The 14,398-nt window shown below is 27.9% G+C and overlaps 2 protein-coding genes across 2 annotated transcripts; one reads left to right on the top strand and one right to left on the bottom strand.

The window, feature by feature from the left end:
- Positions 1–23: 23 nt before the first annotated feature.
- On the top strand, positions 24–2,637 carry LOC105257197 (syntaxin-5). The gene is made up of 5 exons (XM_011267660.3): positions 24–547; positions 992–1,248; positions 1,679–1,873; positions 1,951–2,072; positions 2,201–2,637. The coding sequence occupies exons 1-5, from the start codon at positions 181–183 to the stop codon at positions 2,358–2,360; spliced, it is 1,101 nt and encodes a 366-aa protein (XP_011265962.2). The 5' UTR covers positions 24–180; the 3' UTR covers positions 2,361–2,637.
- A 527-nt stretch (positions 2,638–3,164) lies between these two features.
- LOC105257209 (transport and Golgi organization protein 1) lies at positions 3,165–11,208 on the bottom strand. The gene is made up of 16 exons (XM_025411448.1): positions 10,999–11,208; positions 10,760–10,893; positions 8,339–10,370; positions 8,207–8,265; positions 7,994–8,131; positions 7,685–7,777; positions 7,443–7,523; positions 7,081–7,305; positions 6,544–6,711; positions 6,090–6,312; positions 5,844–5,982; positions 5,665–5,754; positions 5,261–5,357; positions 5,003–5,132; positions 4,008–4,529; positions 3,165–3,490 (listed from the first exon to the last, which is right to left on the bottom strand). Exons 1-16 carry the CDS (start codon positions 11,120–11,122, stop codon positions 3,432–3,434), a joined length of 4,314 nt encoding a protein of 1,437 aa, XP_025267233.1. The 5' UTR covers positions 11,123–11,208; the 3' UTR covers positions 3,165–3,431.
- Positions 11,209–14,398: the final 3,190 nt, after the last annotated feature.

Genomic DNA, 14,398 nt, shown 5'->3' with positions numbered 1-14,398 from the left:
CGTATATCACGTACGCATCACATACATGTGTAATACATGATCGCGCCGCTGTCATGTGTTGTCATGCAGACGTGTCCGTCGCCGCCGTCGTCGCTCGCAATCTGTTGACACATAACTGGACCTGGTGATAAAGATTCTCGCGACACGCGCGCACGTGGAGCAAGCTGAGAGGATGCTGCGATGTTAGCACGTAGACGTCACGTCGCAGGGAATGTGGTAGATCGCGACCTCGCAACTGCGAGCTCGAGCAACTCGCGATATCATTACAATGGAGATGAGGCAAACGACGAGTTGTTGAACGAGGCTGTCGATTCAACGGAACAATCTTCGACGACGACGACGACGATGACGTCTCGTGACAGGACCAACGAGTTCGCTAACGCGATCCGCTCCATGCAGAGCAGAACTGTCGCGCGGACCGTCGCGAATCTGCAGAATCCGCGTCGCGCACGCCAAATACAGAGCTACTCGAACTTTATGATGATAGCGAAGAACATTGGCAAGAATATTGCTAGCACATACACCAAGCTGGAGAAGCTTGCCCTATGTAAGAATCTAATGTACAAGAATTTAGTACACCGTCTGCGACCTTTAGTCAGTCCCAATATGTTGTATCGCAGGGAAGATACTATAAGCGGAAGAATTGTATCTTTGTTTTTTTCCAACAAATTTTGTTTATTCTTATTTGTTCTGGAATTCTTTTCTTATATACAAATTTATATAGAAATTAATAAAATTTCACTATAAGTCACGCTGAACTGTTTCGGCAAACTTTACAAAAAAATTTTGTACAGAAATATTAATTATAATGAATATGATTGATGAATATCATTAATAATTGTTAAATTTTGTCATTTAAAATCTGAATTAATATATACAAATTAAGTACAAATTTTGAAAGCAAATATATAACTATTTTAGGAAAGCAAATATTTAAATTAAGCAAAAATACTAAAACTATTTTGTAATAAATGATTTTATATGATTACAGTGGCCAAAAAGAAATCCATATTTAATGACAGACAGATGGAAATTGAAGAGCTTACAAATATTATTAAAACAGACCTAAAAAGCCTAAATCTTCAAATTGGAAAATTGCAAGAGCTTGGAAAATCTCAAAGAGAAAGTTTTGGTTCTTCTCAGAGTCATCACATTGCTTCGCATTCTTCCTCAATTGTGATGGCACTGCAATCTAAATTGGCAGACATGTCAAATAACTTTAAAAATGTTTTGGAAGTTCGGTCTGAAGTAGGTTAAAATATATTCTTATATATGTGTAAGAATATTTTCACATTATTTACATTTTCATATTCTTTCTCTTTAAAAATTTAATTGGTACAAAAATTTATAAAATATAAAGTATATAAGTATATATTCTAGATTTAATAATTTCTTAACATGTATGTATTAAAAGGTCAAAAGTATTTTATGCTATAGAATATTTGTACTTTTTTAAAAATATATAAAATATACACATGATGTAAATATTATACAACTAGATAATTATTTGGTTTAGATTTTTTGAATGTATATATTAATATTGTTGTACAAACAATTGAATATTTCAACAATTGAATATTTTAAGAGAAAGAAAGAATATGAAATTACAAGTATTGTGAAAAATTAGAAAAGTGGATATATTTAAATGATAATTTATAAACTATATGGAAACGTACAGAATATGAGAGAGGAACAACACAGAAGGCAACAATTTAGTCAAGGATCTGTATCTACTATGCTCCCCCCAAGTGTTGTTTCAGGAAAACAAGGTTCTTTATTACTACAGGAAGAGGTTTCTAGTAATTCAGTTGCGATAGACCTAGAACCAGTGATGAATCATCAGTTGATGCAACAAGCTATGCAAGATGATACCGTAAATAATCTAACATATATGTAAAGAAATTTAATGCGAAACAAAATAACACAATTACATATATTTGCTTTTTGTAGGATGCGTATGTCCAATCAAGAGCTGAGACTATGCAAAATATAGAATCTACTATAGTTGAATTAGGTGGTATTTTTCAGCAATTGGCACATATGGTTAAGGAACAAGAGGAAATGGTTGAAAGGTAAGGGAAAAATTATAATTCTATGTTTTACTACAAATGAAAAAGTTATCTGAAAACAATTTACCATTATATTAAAATTTTATAAATATAAATTCTCTTAATTGCAAAAAGAAATAATTTATTTACAGGATAGATAGCAATATAGAGGATACTGAGTTAAACGTGGAAGCCGCACATACTGAAATATTAAAATACTTTCAGTCTGTAACAAGCAATAGATGGTTAATGATAAAGATATTTGCGGTCCTGATATTTTTCTTTATATTTTTTGTAGTGTTTTTGGCATAACATTCGGCACTATCAGTTTACTATATATATTTATATCATTTATATCATCCATATCTACTATTTGTGATATAAAAAAAACAGTTGCAAAATAATTTTTACAAAGCTAGGATCTATATAACATAGGCTAAATGAAAAAAATATTCTGTGCATTCCTCCACCTTTTCCCTAAATTGTGAATATTGTACATTTAAACATTTACTTTTAGTAAATATTTAAATATTACATTACTTGTACAATGCATCTTATCGAACATAAAATGTGAAAAAAGAATATTTCTATAGATAATAAATATATAATTTTCATCTCTCTTATATATATATAAAAAGAACAATTTTTAAATAAATTAGACGAGTAAGTTTTACAAAAAATATATACATTCAAAACAAAAAATTTGTTTATTTTATATATGTATATATATATATATATATATATATATATATATAATTTTTTTTTTTTTAAATATTAAATCTACAATAATTCTGATAACACACAGCCATAATAAATTACAATTTATTTCAATCTTTAAAATTATATATAACAATCGTACCCTTTATTCTATATGGATTATATAAGAACTTCATATTACAATATTTTATTTATCTAAATCGAACATCTAAAATATGCATGTCATTATTAGAAATATAAATACAATTTAATTATAGATACTTTTCAATATTTCCAGTTTTTCCGCTTTTATAATGTAACCAAACTGTAGAAATATTTTTAACAATTTTTACAAATAATTCACTGTATATATATGTGCTTTCAGAATTATAAAACATAACAAAAGTCATAATATTAATTTCCAAATAATTGATGATAAAAAAGTTATATGTTTAGCAAAACATTATAGAACAATTTATCATATAATAATCGCAAACATAACAATACCATTGATAGATAATATTATTTAATGAATAACTTTATGATATTGACATGTTTGTCTTGTTAATGTTACGGAAAATTATATTATTGTTACATATTTATTTGAAATTGTTACACAATAAGACTGTCACTGATACAGTGATTTGGCCTTTGTACAAGTGTATTGAGAATAACAAGATACAAAACTTAGATTTTTCCATGATGTGCTTTCTGATCTAATGATTCTCCTGACGAATGTAAGGAACCTGGAATTTTAAAAAAATGTTTTAATATAAAATTTTTTTTTCAATTACAACTTCATTCATATTTTGAAGCTAATGTATAGGTATACAAATAAAAAAAATATCTGTGCTACAATTAAAAAATGCAAGGAGATGAAAATAAATTTCGTTACAAATAAAAAAAATCTTTAAAAATTTCAAACTAGTAATGCAATGAAGGAGGTCACAAAATATATTGGAAAATTGAAGATTATTATTAAGATTTACACACATTGCATGTATTTAGCATAAATTAAAATTAAGTTCTTTAACCTGACAGGGCATCTTTATTTGAGATTATTTCCTTCCATAGTACTCCAAAACTGTCTCACTTTAGAGAAACGTTTGCGTCCTTGCATGCATAAAAATACAAAAAAGGAATAGATGATAGTAACAACCAAAATACTTTTCGAAAGGACAGAAAGGAGGAGATGAATCTAGCTAATACTATATCCCAATGAATGTGTCGTCGCTCTGTGTGTCGCATACTGTTTTCACAAACCTTTATGATTGCGCGCACGTTGCTCTCGTTGATGAGGATGGAAACCAGAATTGCGTGGAACCGGCAGTGATTCTTCCCCCCAAGGATGCGTCGTTCCGAGAGGTGGAGGAAAGCCAGGTGGAGGGAGAGGTGGGATGCGATCATCACCGAATGGAAGAGATAGTGGCGATCTATGATGATTAAACGATGGAAGTAAATGCGGTGGAGTCATCGGTGGCGGTGGAGAACTAGTGTTCTCATACCTGCCACCGGAAGTGAGTTGAGGATGTAACGGCGGTGGCATCGGCGGAGGTGACGATAATCTGCCGCCGAGAGGTGGAGGACGCTGGCTGATATCATATGGAGGTAGACCAGAAGTAGTGGGCGGTAAGGGTGGCAAATACGGCGGGAAACAATGTAGATAGGATGGCGGTGGAGGCGGAGGAACACCTGAGGAACCACTAAACATTACTGGAGAACTGGATGACTCTGCTCCCATGAACAATGGCGGCGAAGTCACTGTTTCTCCATTTGCTTCCAAGCCTGTTTGAAAATCATTTTACGCAAATAAAATATCTGAGTACAAATATACGAACTTGCAATTCCGACGGATAATATCTTGCGCGATCCATCGTCTGTAGATGAACCTGAACATATTTCTGACACACTAATTATACATCTATGGCATTATTATATTGATTTGAATTACTACTTGCTAAGAAAGATAATCTTATGCTACAGATTACAACATTATTCTACAATTTTAATTTCTACCTTTATAATAAATTATTATTTGTTTACGAAATCTAACGTGTATGTAATATGTGTATAAAAAGAATGAAAAAAATTATTACTATAATAATGATGAGAGATAAATTTTATATAAATATAAATAATTATGCTAAAAATTATTAATTGTTAAACTCTTTACTAAATAAATAAATAAATAAATAAATATATATATATATATATATATATATATATATATAAAATAAATATTTTACAAAAATACTTACGATGTAGCTTTATTTCGGAATCAGTATCGTTTAGGTTTAGATTTTTCTCTACAAGAGTAAGACGATTACGTAATTGACCAGCCGCGGCTTTCGATTCTTCCAAACGACGCTCATTTTGACGGGCAGCAACCTTATGAAAAACATAGCGACATAGTGTGAGTGTGTGTGTGTGCGTGTGTGTACACATACACACACACACACACACACACACATATATATATATATATATATATATATATATAATATTAAATATATTACCCATTGTTCATGTGCTTTCGTTTCCAGAGCAGATATTTGATTTTTATATTCTCTTTCCTGATCCATGATCTCTCGTTTTAAGATCTCTATTTGTTGCCTGTAAATAAAATTTTTTTATGATGAAGTAATTGTAACTTGAAAATTTACTAAGGCCCAGTTCCACAATCCAGTTAATCCGAGTTTAAGTAGTGAATGGACCAATCAGGACCCAGTTTAACGTATTAAACTCGAATTAATTCGAGTTGTGGAACCGGGCCTAAGAGAATTTTTATAATCATAAGCATTTAAGGATATCTTAACTTGTTCTAAATAAGTAATAGTAAATAATATAAATTTCCACAAATTAGATTTTCTCTTCATATTATTAAATAAATTATTAAATTTCAAACAAATCGTATTCTTACTTATAATTTTGTATTTCACTTTGCATTGTATGTATCCTTTCGACTGTCGATACAACCTCTCCTTGTTTCTGTAGCCACATAGTTTCTTCCCTAAAATAATTACAGTTAATATTAATAAATTAATAATTTACCTAAGTGTAAGACCACACATATTTTTATTAAGACTAATTATTGCTTACTTTTGGCGTTCAGCTTCTTTTTCTTTGAAAAACTTTGACAATACTTCAAGTCGCGTTTCTGCATCTTTCTTCTCTTTTTCAGCTATTTTACACTGATCACTTAATGCAGTTATCTCTTCCTTAACAAGTTTCATATGTTCTGTAACATAAAAATATTGTTATTAATTAAATTTAGTTTTATTAATAAAATTAGAGAAATATAATGATACATTTATTCAGCAAGATTTTTTATAGTTGGAAAAATACCTTCTAATAATTGATGAGCGCCTTCAACATCACTTAATCGCATTTTTAATTCATCTCTTTCTTCACGTAGTTGCTGTGCATCAACTTTAATGTGAGATACATCGTACAATTTTTCCAAGTCCAAATTATTTGATTTAACTTGATTGACAATTTCCATCAGTTCTTTAATTTCTATTTCTTTGCCTTTCAATTCTTTATATAATAATGATTTTTCCATAACCAGCTAAAAAGAAATAACAAATTGTGTAACTAAATTAGAATATATACATTAAGAATCTAATCATTAATCATATATATATATATATATATATATATATATATATATATATATATAATCATATTTTTATATCTTCTATGTAATAATATTAACTGTAATATGTAATAATATTAATATGTAATAATATTAATATTTGTTATAATATTAATTTATTGAGATATGCAATTACAAACTTACTTCATCTAATTGTTCTTCTAGATTATGTACTTTATCTGTTAGTGTTTCTTCTATATTATTCTTAAGATTTCTTAGAATCGCCAGTTCGTCTTGAACTCGTGAAAATTCTATTTCAAGTTCCTCATATTTCTTCTTAGTAGTAACAAGATCTGCTGATAAAGTCTCAATCTGTAATAAAATATAAATCTTAGTTAAGTATTATATTCTTAATATGTAAAAATTATTTATAAAAAAATTAATAATAAATAAATATATAAAATGTATAAGATAAATATAAAATAAAATAAGAGGCAAATGTGATATACTTAATATAAATATCATCTTTAAAATGTATATTCACATCGCGCGCGCGCACACACACACACACACACACATTAAAACACATATATTAACAAACCTCAATCTTATTAAACTCATGCTACAGAGAAAACAATAAAATAAAAAAATCAACACCGTTGTACTTCAAAAATCAAAGTCATGAGAAGTCAAAATTAATCTAACATCAAACAATAACATAAAGCAAATGTTTACTCTCACCTCTTGAGCTTTAAGATTTAATGCATTCGTTAAAGATTCGTTTGCGGTTTGTTGAGCATCTAATCTTGCTTTTAGATCTTCCACTGATTGAGCTAGTGGATTAATTTCATTATTTGATGATAGAACTTCTCTTAACATACGTTCAAGTTCTAATCCAGCCTCTGTTGCATTTTCTAAATCCTTTTCCAATACAGTTACCTGTTCTTCCAATTTTGTCTTTTCTTCCTGTAACGTATAGAACAATAGAACATTTTATTATATAGATATATAGATATAATCAATTCATACAGACATATATTAAAAACAAAAAGTTTATGAATATATTTCTGATACTTGTAAATGAACACTAGTGATGAATATACCTCTGCTTTATCAGCTCTATGCTTGGCTTCGTAAAATCTGTTGGAGTTATGTTCTGTTGATTCATTCTGCGTGGAAAGTGCCTAGAATATTTATATTTTAGGAATGTAACATATAAACTTAAAACATGTGAAACATCAAAACACTCAACATTCAATGTAACACATACATTTGAATAGTGGAAAAAGAAAATATGACAAAGAGTAAATATACAAAAATCAACTTGTACATGTATATTACTTACCTCTTGAATAGATTCTATGTACAAAGTTAAGTCCAATTGCTCTTTCTCCAGTGTATTAATTCTTGCTATAAGTTGTTTATCTCTTCTTATATTCTAAAGAGAAATGTAATACAATTAAGTTATTTAATAATTTTAACAATGTTAAATGCTTTGCACGATTTAATATGCAAAAGCAAATATTGATTCAAAGAAATAAGTGTGATTTATAATTACTAAAATTTCAGATACATTTTCTCTTGAAATAAATTTTTTGAATTATAAATTTGTATTACTATTGTTTTTGAGCAAGAGAGTAGTATATATTATTACCTCAATATAATAATATCCAAGAGTAAATACAAGTACTGTAACAGATGTTACACATAGAAACATCAGTGTTTTCCAATAATTATTATCCAATTTCATTAAATCAATTAAATTATCTTCTTCATTTTCTGATTCTTCTTTCTATTGCAAAAAAATCATGTTATGTGATAAAATATATATAAATTATTATAATAAAATATTTTCTCTATCACTTACTTGCTCCAGAAATTCAGTTGTTACCTCGTTTGTGTATTCATCAAATGAGGGAACTTTATCTGAGCAAAAATTATATGATTATACTTTGAAAGCATTAAATGTTATTAAATATTAATAAAATAAAATTTATACCTTCTATTTCATCTGATATTGATTTTGATTCTGGTTTTTTCAAGTTATTATCCTCTTTAGTATATTCATCTTTGTACAAAACCTTGTCTTCACTGTTTATGTAATCATCATATTCAAGCAAGGTTTCTTTTTCTTTTACAGGACTGACAAACTGATCTTTTTCATGTTCCAAATCTTCCTCAACATCTGATAAATTTTGGTTCTGCAGAATTTCATTGAAATTTGTTATTTGATTTGAGATTTCTTTTTGACTAGAATCCAGGGATTGATCTGAATCAAGAATTCCAGGTGTTACATCATTAGAAAATTGGTTAGGTTCTATAGGAACATTATCCAAACTATCAACTGAGTTATCATTTTTATTTACATTGCTATATACAAATTTCTCAATAAATGAAATATCTGTAGCACTATGATTTAATGACTCGTCTATCATTACATTTTTTTCAACAGTGTGACTTTCAGAGAATAATTCTTTTGTATTTTCTTTAATAGCTGTTTCAGGTGATAAGTTAGTAGTTTCTGAAATTTTATTATTAATTGTAACTTGGTCAAATGTTTTCGTGTGACTAACATCTTCTTCTGGATGTGTTTTATCATTTTCTGACAATTTCTGTTCAACCTCACTGTTACTTTGAGTAGAAGCGCTTTTTATGACTGTAGTTTCTTTCAAACCAGAGATTATTGAATCTTTTACAAAAGAACCATCTATGTCTTCAATATTTTCTATAATTTTTTCTTCTTTACTTGTTTCCCCTATTTGAATATTTTTAATGTTATTAATGTCAGTTTTTGAGGAAGTAGTACTATCATCCACTTCAATTGAAGATGTTGTTGGCAACTTTTTGGCAGGTTTAGCAGTATCTTTATGTACAAAATTATTGGATAAAGGCACGTCACTAGAAGATGTAGCATTTTCCAAAAGAATAATGGATGCTTCTTTTTCTATCTTTGTCTTTTCATCCAAAACGTTTGCACTCTCAATATTCTCATGTATAATTTCTTGCTGTATTTCTATCTTTTCTTTACTTATAAGACTTGAATCTATACTTGAGTCCAATTCTGTCTGAATAGTTGGAATATGTTTCTCAGATGCAATATCTTTAGCTTCAATATCTTCTGAAACCTGTTTTAATTGAAAATTATTCTCAGCTTTGGAAACAGGTATATCATCATTTTGAATAGTGGTGCTTTCTGTAGTGTCTTGTGAACTAGAAAACATTTTGAATGTTTCTGTAAAAGAGGCAAATATATCTTTGCTTTCAACGCTTTCCATTATTTCTTCTTTCTTATTATCTTCTATGCTTTCTTCAGCATTATTATCTGTCTTAATTTTATTATCTGATTTTTCTTTGTGTTCCAAATTTGTAGATAACTCATCTTCAGATTTATTGCCTTCATCATATATTAGAGTGTCATCTTTGCTGACTGTATCTAAAGTTAAACTGATCAATCCCGCTGAATTTTCTAACAATATCTCAGTGCTTGTTTCTTTATGAACATCTAGAGATAATTTAGTTTTGTCAAGTTTACCATTTGCATCATTTGCATCTGTTTGTAATTCTTTTTTAATAAATGTACTTTTGTCAGATAATGGTTCTTTATGATCAGGATTTATTTTAGAATCAATAAAATCAATTGAGGCTTGTTCATTTGGCAAAGCAGTGGCTTGCACAACTTTAGATACAAAGTTCGGCTGTATAGATGGTTCATTGTCAGAATAAAGTGTAGTACCATCTATCACTTCATAAGATATTATGTTATCTACATTGATCACTTGAGATTCCTGCACAATACTTTCATCTATGGATTTTACTGATTTTGATGTTGCCTCAATATCGTGGAGCAACTTATTTTTCAATAGAGGATGTGTCTTATGTTTTTCTTCTGTTCTTGACTCAAGTTCCGTGGGCTGAACTTCATTAACTTCACCAGTAAACTTATAAACAGGCACTTCATACTGCAATTTACGTTGCAAGACTTTATATTCAACTAGTAATGACCTGGGTGCAAATCCACGTTTGCCATTTATCTGGAATAAAGATTAATATATAAAAGAAAAAAATATATACATATATATGGTATATAAAAAAATATTTTTATATTATTCTTATGAGAAAATATTTTTACATATTCTTATAAGAAATAAACTAAATATCTCTTTCTCCTTTCCTTTTTTCCCTCCTTCTCCTTCTCTCTCTCTCTCTCTCTCTCTCTCTCTCTAATCAACAGCAATGGTAAATTTTGTTAATATAAAGTATATTTTAATAAAGTATATTATTAATAAAAGTTATTGTTATTAATAAAAATATGACTGATAAAAACATATTGTTAACAAAAAAAATTTTGAAATATGAAAATATTACTTTTCAATAACGTTTTCAATTAACTCAATGATATTAAACATAAAAAGATATATACCTCAACACCCCATAAATCTGTTCTCTTTCCAGCACCTTTACTGAAAACCTTGACTTCTGTACCAGCATTAAATGACATTACTTCACGATCGTTTGATATATAAACAATTGCTGTCTTGGCTAATGAGATGGGTTCTACATAAAAAATACAACAGTATAGTATATGTACGATTAACAACGGAGAAGGAATATAAAAAAAATGTGTTGTGGATTTTAAGGCTAATGTATGGCTTCAATTACCCGAACAATCTGGATTGTAACATAATTGCTTGTCAGATAGAGCGGCTAAGCATTGCGATATGATACAGAGGATTATCAGCACCAGAGAAAATAAAAGATTCATAAATGATCTGATTTCCGTCATATTTTCACTATTGCAAAGTTCCACATCACTACTGCTAGCATACACGATGACACTACACCACTTCGAATGCACAACGTGACCACAGATTATAAATATACGCCAGCCAGGTAAGTCTTCTTTCCTGCAAATTGTATCAATTGTTGGTATGTATGTGGTACATACATATTTTGGCGTATGTGCATCTAGATATTCCATGCATCATGATTGTTCGAAGAAATGTGAATATTATTGTAAAACAATTTACGGACAGTTCTCTCTATTCTAAAATCATCTGGATCGCGAATATTTCCTTTATTCTAAGATTTTCTCGCAATTTTAATCTTGTTGAATGAAAACATTGTCTCACTTTAATCTAACGTAGTCAAGTGATAAATTTAAATAGCGGAAAAGCAATAATACAGAGCAAAAATTAACATGATCATTGCAGTATAGATTAAAAAAAAAACACTTTTGTAACTTGGAATATACAGGAAAAAAATTTAGAATGAAAACTTAAAAGAATCGATTTCATTCGATCAAATTTATGTTTATATGGTCAAAACTTCGTCCAAAATTAATTTTACAAATTATTGCTTTAATATATTGCTTTAATATATGTAAACTGATATCAAAGGCCAATTACTGATTTATCTCTCAAATTTAAATTCTCAAAAATTGGCTTAGTATCATAATATTTTTCCTTTTTTTTTATTATATGTCATTTCTAATTTAATTAAAAAAATATGTGATAAAAATCAAAATAATCTCAAATATTTAAGTTCTAAAAAAGCTTTTTTATTTTATATATTTTTTTTCTTATTAGTGTTAAAAATTGAAAAATAAGGATATAAAATATAAATGACTATTTTATAATTTATTATGAGAAATATAGTGTAAAGGGAGAAATGAAATAAAAGGTTCAATATATATATAGAAGGAATTTTTAATAATATTATCTTGAAGTTTAACATATTTTGTTCTACATGACTAGATTATAAAAGCAATTAGAAATTCATATAGATTTAACAATATTAAATATTATGCATCACAAAATATTATAATACATTAAATGTCACAATATAAGTGTATTCTTTTTCTTAAGTTTAAAAAAAGAATCACACAATTTATCTTCCTACACATATACAAAATTATTCCTTGATATGACAAGAAATATGAAAGAATTTTTATAATAATTTTTAACATGGAGAAGATATTTAACAGAGATGTTTGAGAAAAATCAAAAGAATAGAATTCAAATAACTTATATAAATTCCTTCAATTATTATATTTTTCTCCATGCCTTTAATGTGTGAAATATATTTGTTTTGATATTTTTACTCTTTTCTCGATGTTTTTTATAATTAAGAAAAAACGCATTGTGGAAAACTACAACAATTCATAAAATATACTCTGTGAACAATAAAGCACACAGTGAATGCTATTCAAAAAATATAAAATAAGAACATGACTAATTCTTATATAAAACATATGCATAGTTACACTTCCAGTGTAAACACTGGAAAATATACAAAGAGAATCATGTATAATTTCTTTTTCAATTACTTAATATGCATACATGTGTAATATGACATTATAAATATTTATATAATATGAATATTTGTGTTTAGTCACTTATTATATTATGCTATATTTTTCTCTCTCTTTTTCTCTTAATGTGTGAAGCAAAATTTAACTGCATTAACTTTATTGTTCTCAAATATCCTTCTTAAAATTTAAGATAATAGCAATTCATAGATAGAGCAAATATATCCTGAAAACTATATTTATGCAAGTTAATAGCTATACCAAAACTAATTCTAATTAATCTAATGTAATCTTCAATATCACTTTTTGTATCCAAATCCAATTCCAATATTTTCAACTTCACAATATTAATCCTAAAGTGTATAAATCCACAGCATATGTAGTATATATATTATGCCTAAATATTTATTATCATGAAAAATAAAATTATATGACTTCAAAATTTAATATTATCACACACATACACATGAACACACACACACACACACACACACACACACACACACACACACACACGTCACAAGCATATATTTGCCGCATATAAATCTAATTTTATATGTTTTGCAATTGATTACTATAGTAGTGATTATAAACTTTATATAAATTCTTTATGTATCTTCATCAGAAATTGCATATAACAAACATTAATTATATTATGCCAATATCTAATATTTTATACATAATATCTCGGGCACCACAAATTTGCTTCCAATTTTAGATTCTTTGGCGACTTCAAAATTAATTTGATGCTGTCTCTTCATAAAACTCCGTAATTTTTTATTATTTATAATTTTAAAATATTCTCTTAATGCTTCGAAAATATAATAAATCTATTTAGTTTTTAGCCTCTCTAATCTTTGTAATCAGCATAGGGTGCCTGAGACATCCCAAAAATTCTTTAAACTATAATTATTTTTGCACGCAATGTATCTAATATTTTATTATACAGAAATGACATGTAATATTGATTTTTCTCCATTTTATTGAATTGTTTACCGTATTTTATGCAAAATTGTTAATTACACATATTCAAAACATCTATATCACCTGAAATGAGAGAAGTACGAATAATTCTACTTTATATTACACAAATCGCGTTATAAGAATATATATGTGAATCATGTAACATTTTCTTGTGAACATCCAAAATTTCCTACACTACCATGCTGTAGAGTAGGGACAATTAAATAAATAAAAGAAAGCACTATTTAAATTGTAAGTGGATTATGTAAAATTGTTTTGTTTATTATTATATGGCAAAAGTAAAAGTGCTTTTAAAATAAGAAATAGGCAATGCAAATCGACAAATCTTATTTATGAAATTGTATATTAAATTCTATATTTTAATTACATTGATATTCAATCAGAAAGATAATCTACATATATGTACGCGCGAATGTGAAATATTATACAAAATGTGCATTGCCATCACATATTAAATATGTGCGGTTAGATATTTGCTATAAAAATAATAAAAATTAAATAACTGAGAAGCTATAAGTACAACTCTCTGCCAGTAAATATATAGAAATTAATTCATTATTAAAATAAAATGCTACGCGCACGCGTGCAATTTTCGAAGCACAAAATAAGAATAAAAAGTTGATTATCATAATCAAACATTACTAAATTAGTTATTTTACAATTTATCAAATCAATGCAACAAAGTCCATATTATATATTTGCATTGTAAGTACAATAAATTTTTGTCCAATAATATTGGAAAAACAAAACCGAAATTCAACTTGTATT

The sequence above is a fragment of the Camponotus floridanus genome, unplaced genomic scaffold (genome assembly GCF_003227725.1).
Source record: "Camponotus floridanus strain SB8 unplaced genomic scaffold, Cflo_v7.5 scaffold4, whole genome shotgun sequence".
NCBI classification, from domain to species: domain Eukaryota; kingdom Metazoa; phylum Arthropoda; class Insecta; order Hymenoptera; family Formicidae; genus Camponotus; species Camponotus floridanus.
This window is presented reverse-complemented; position numbering and strand designations above follow the sequence as displayed.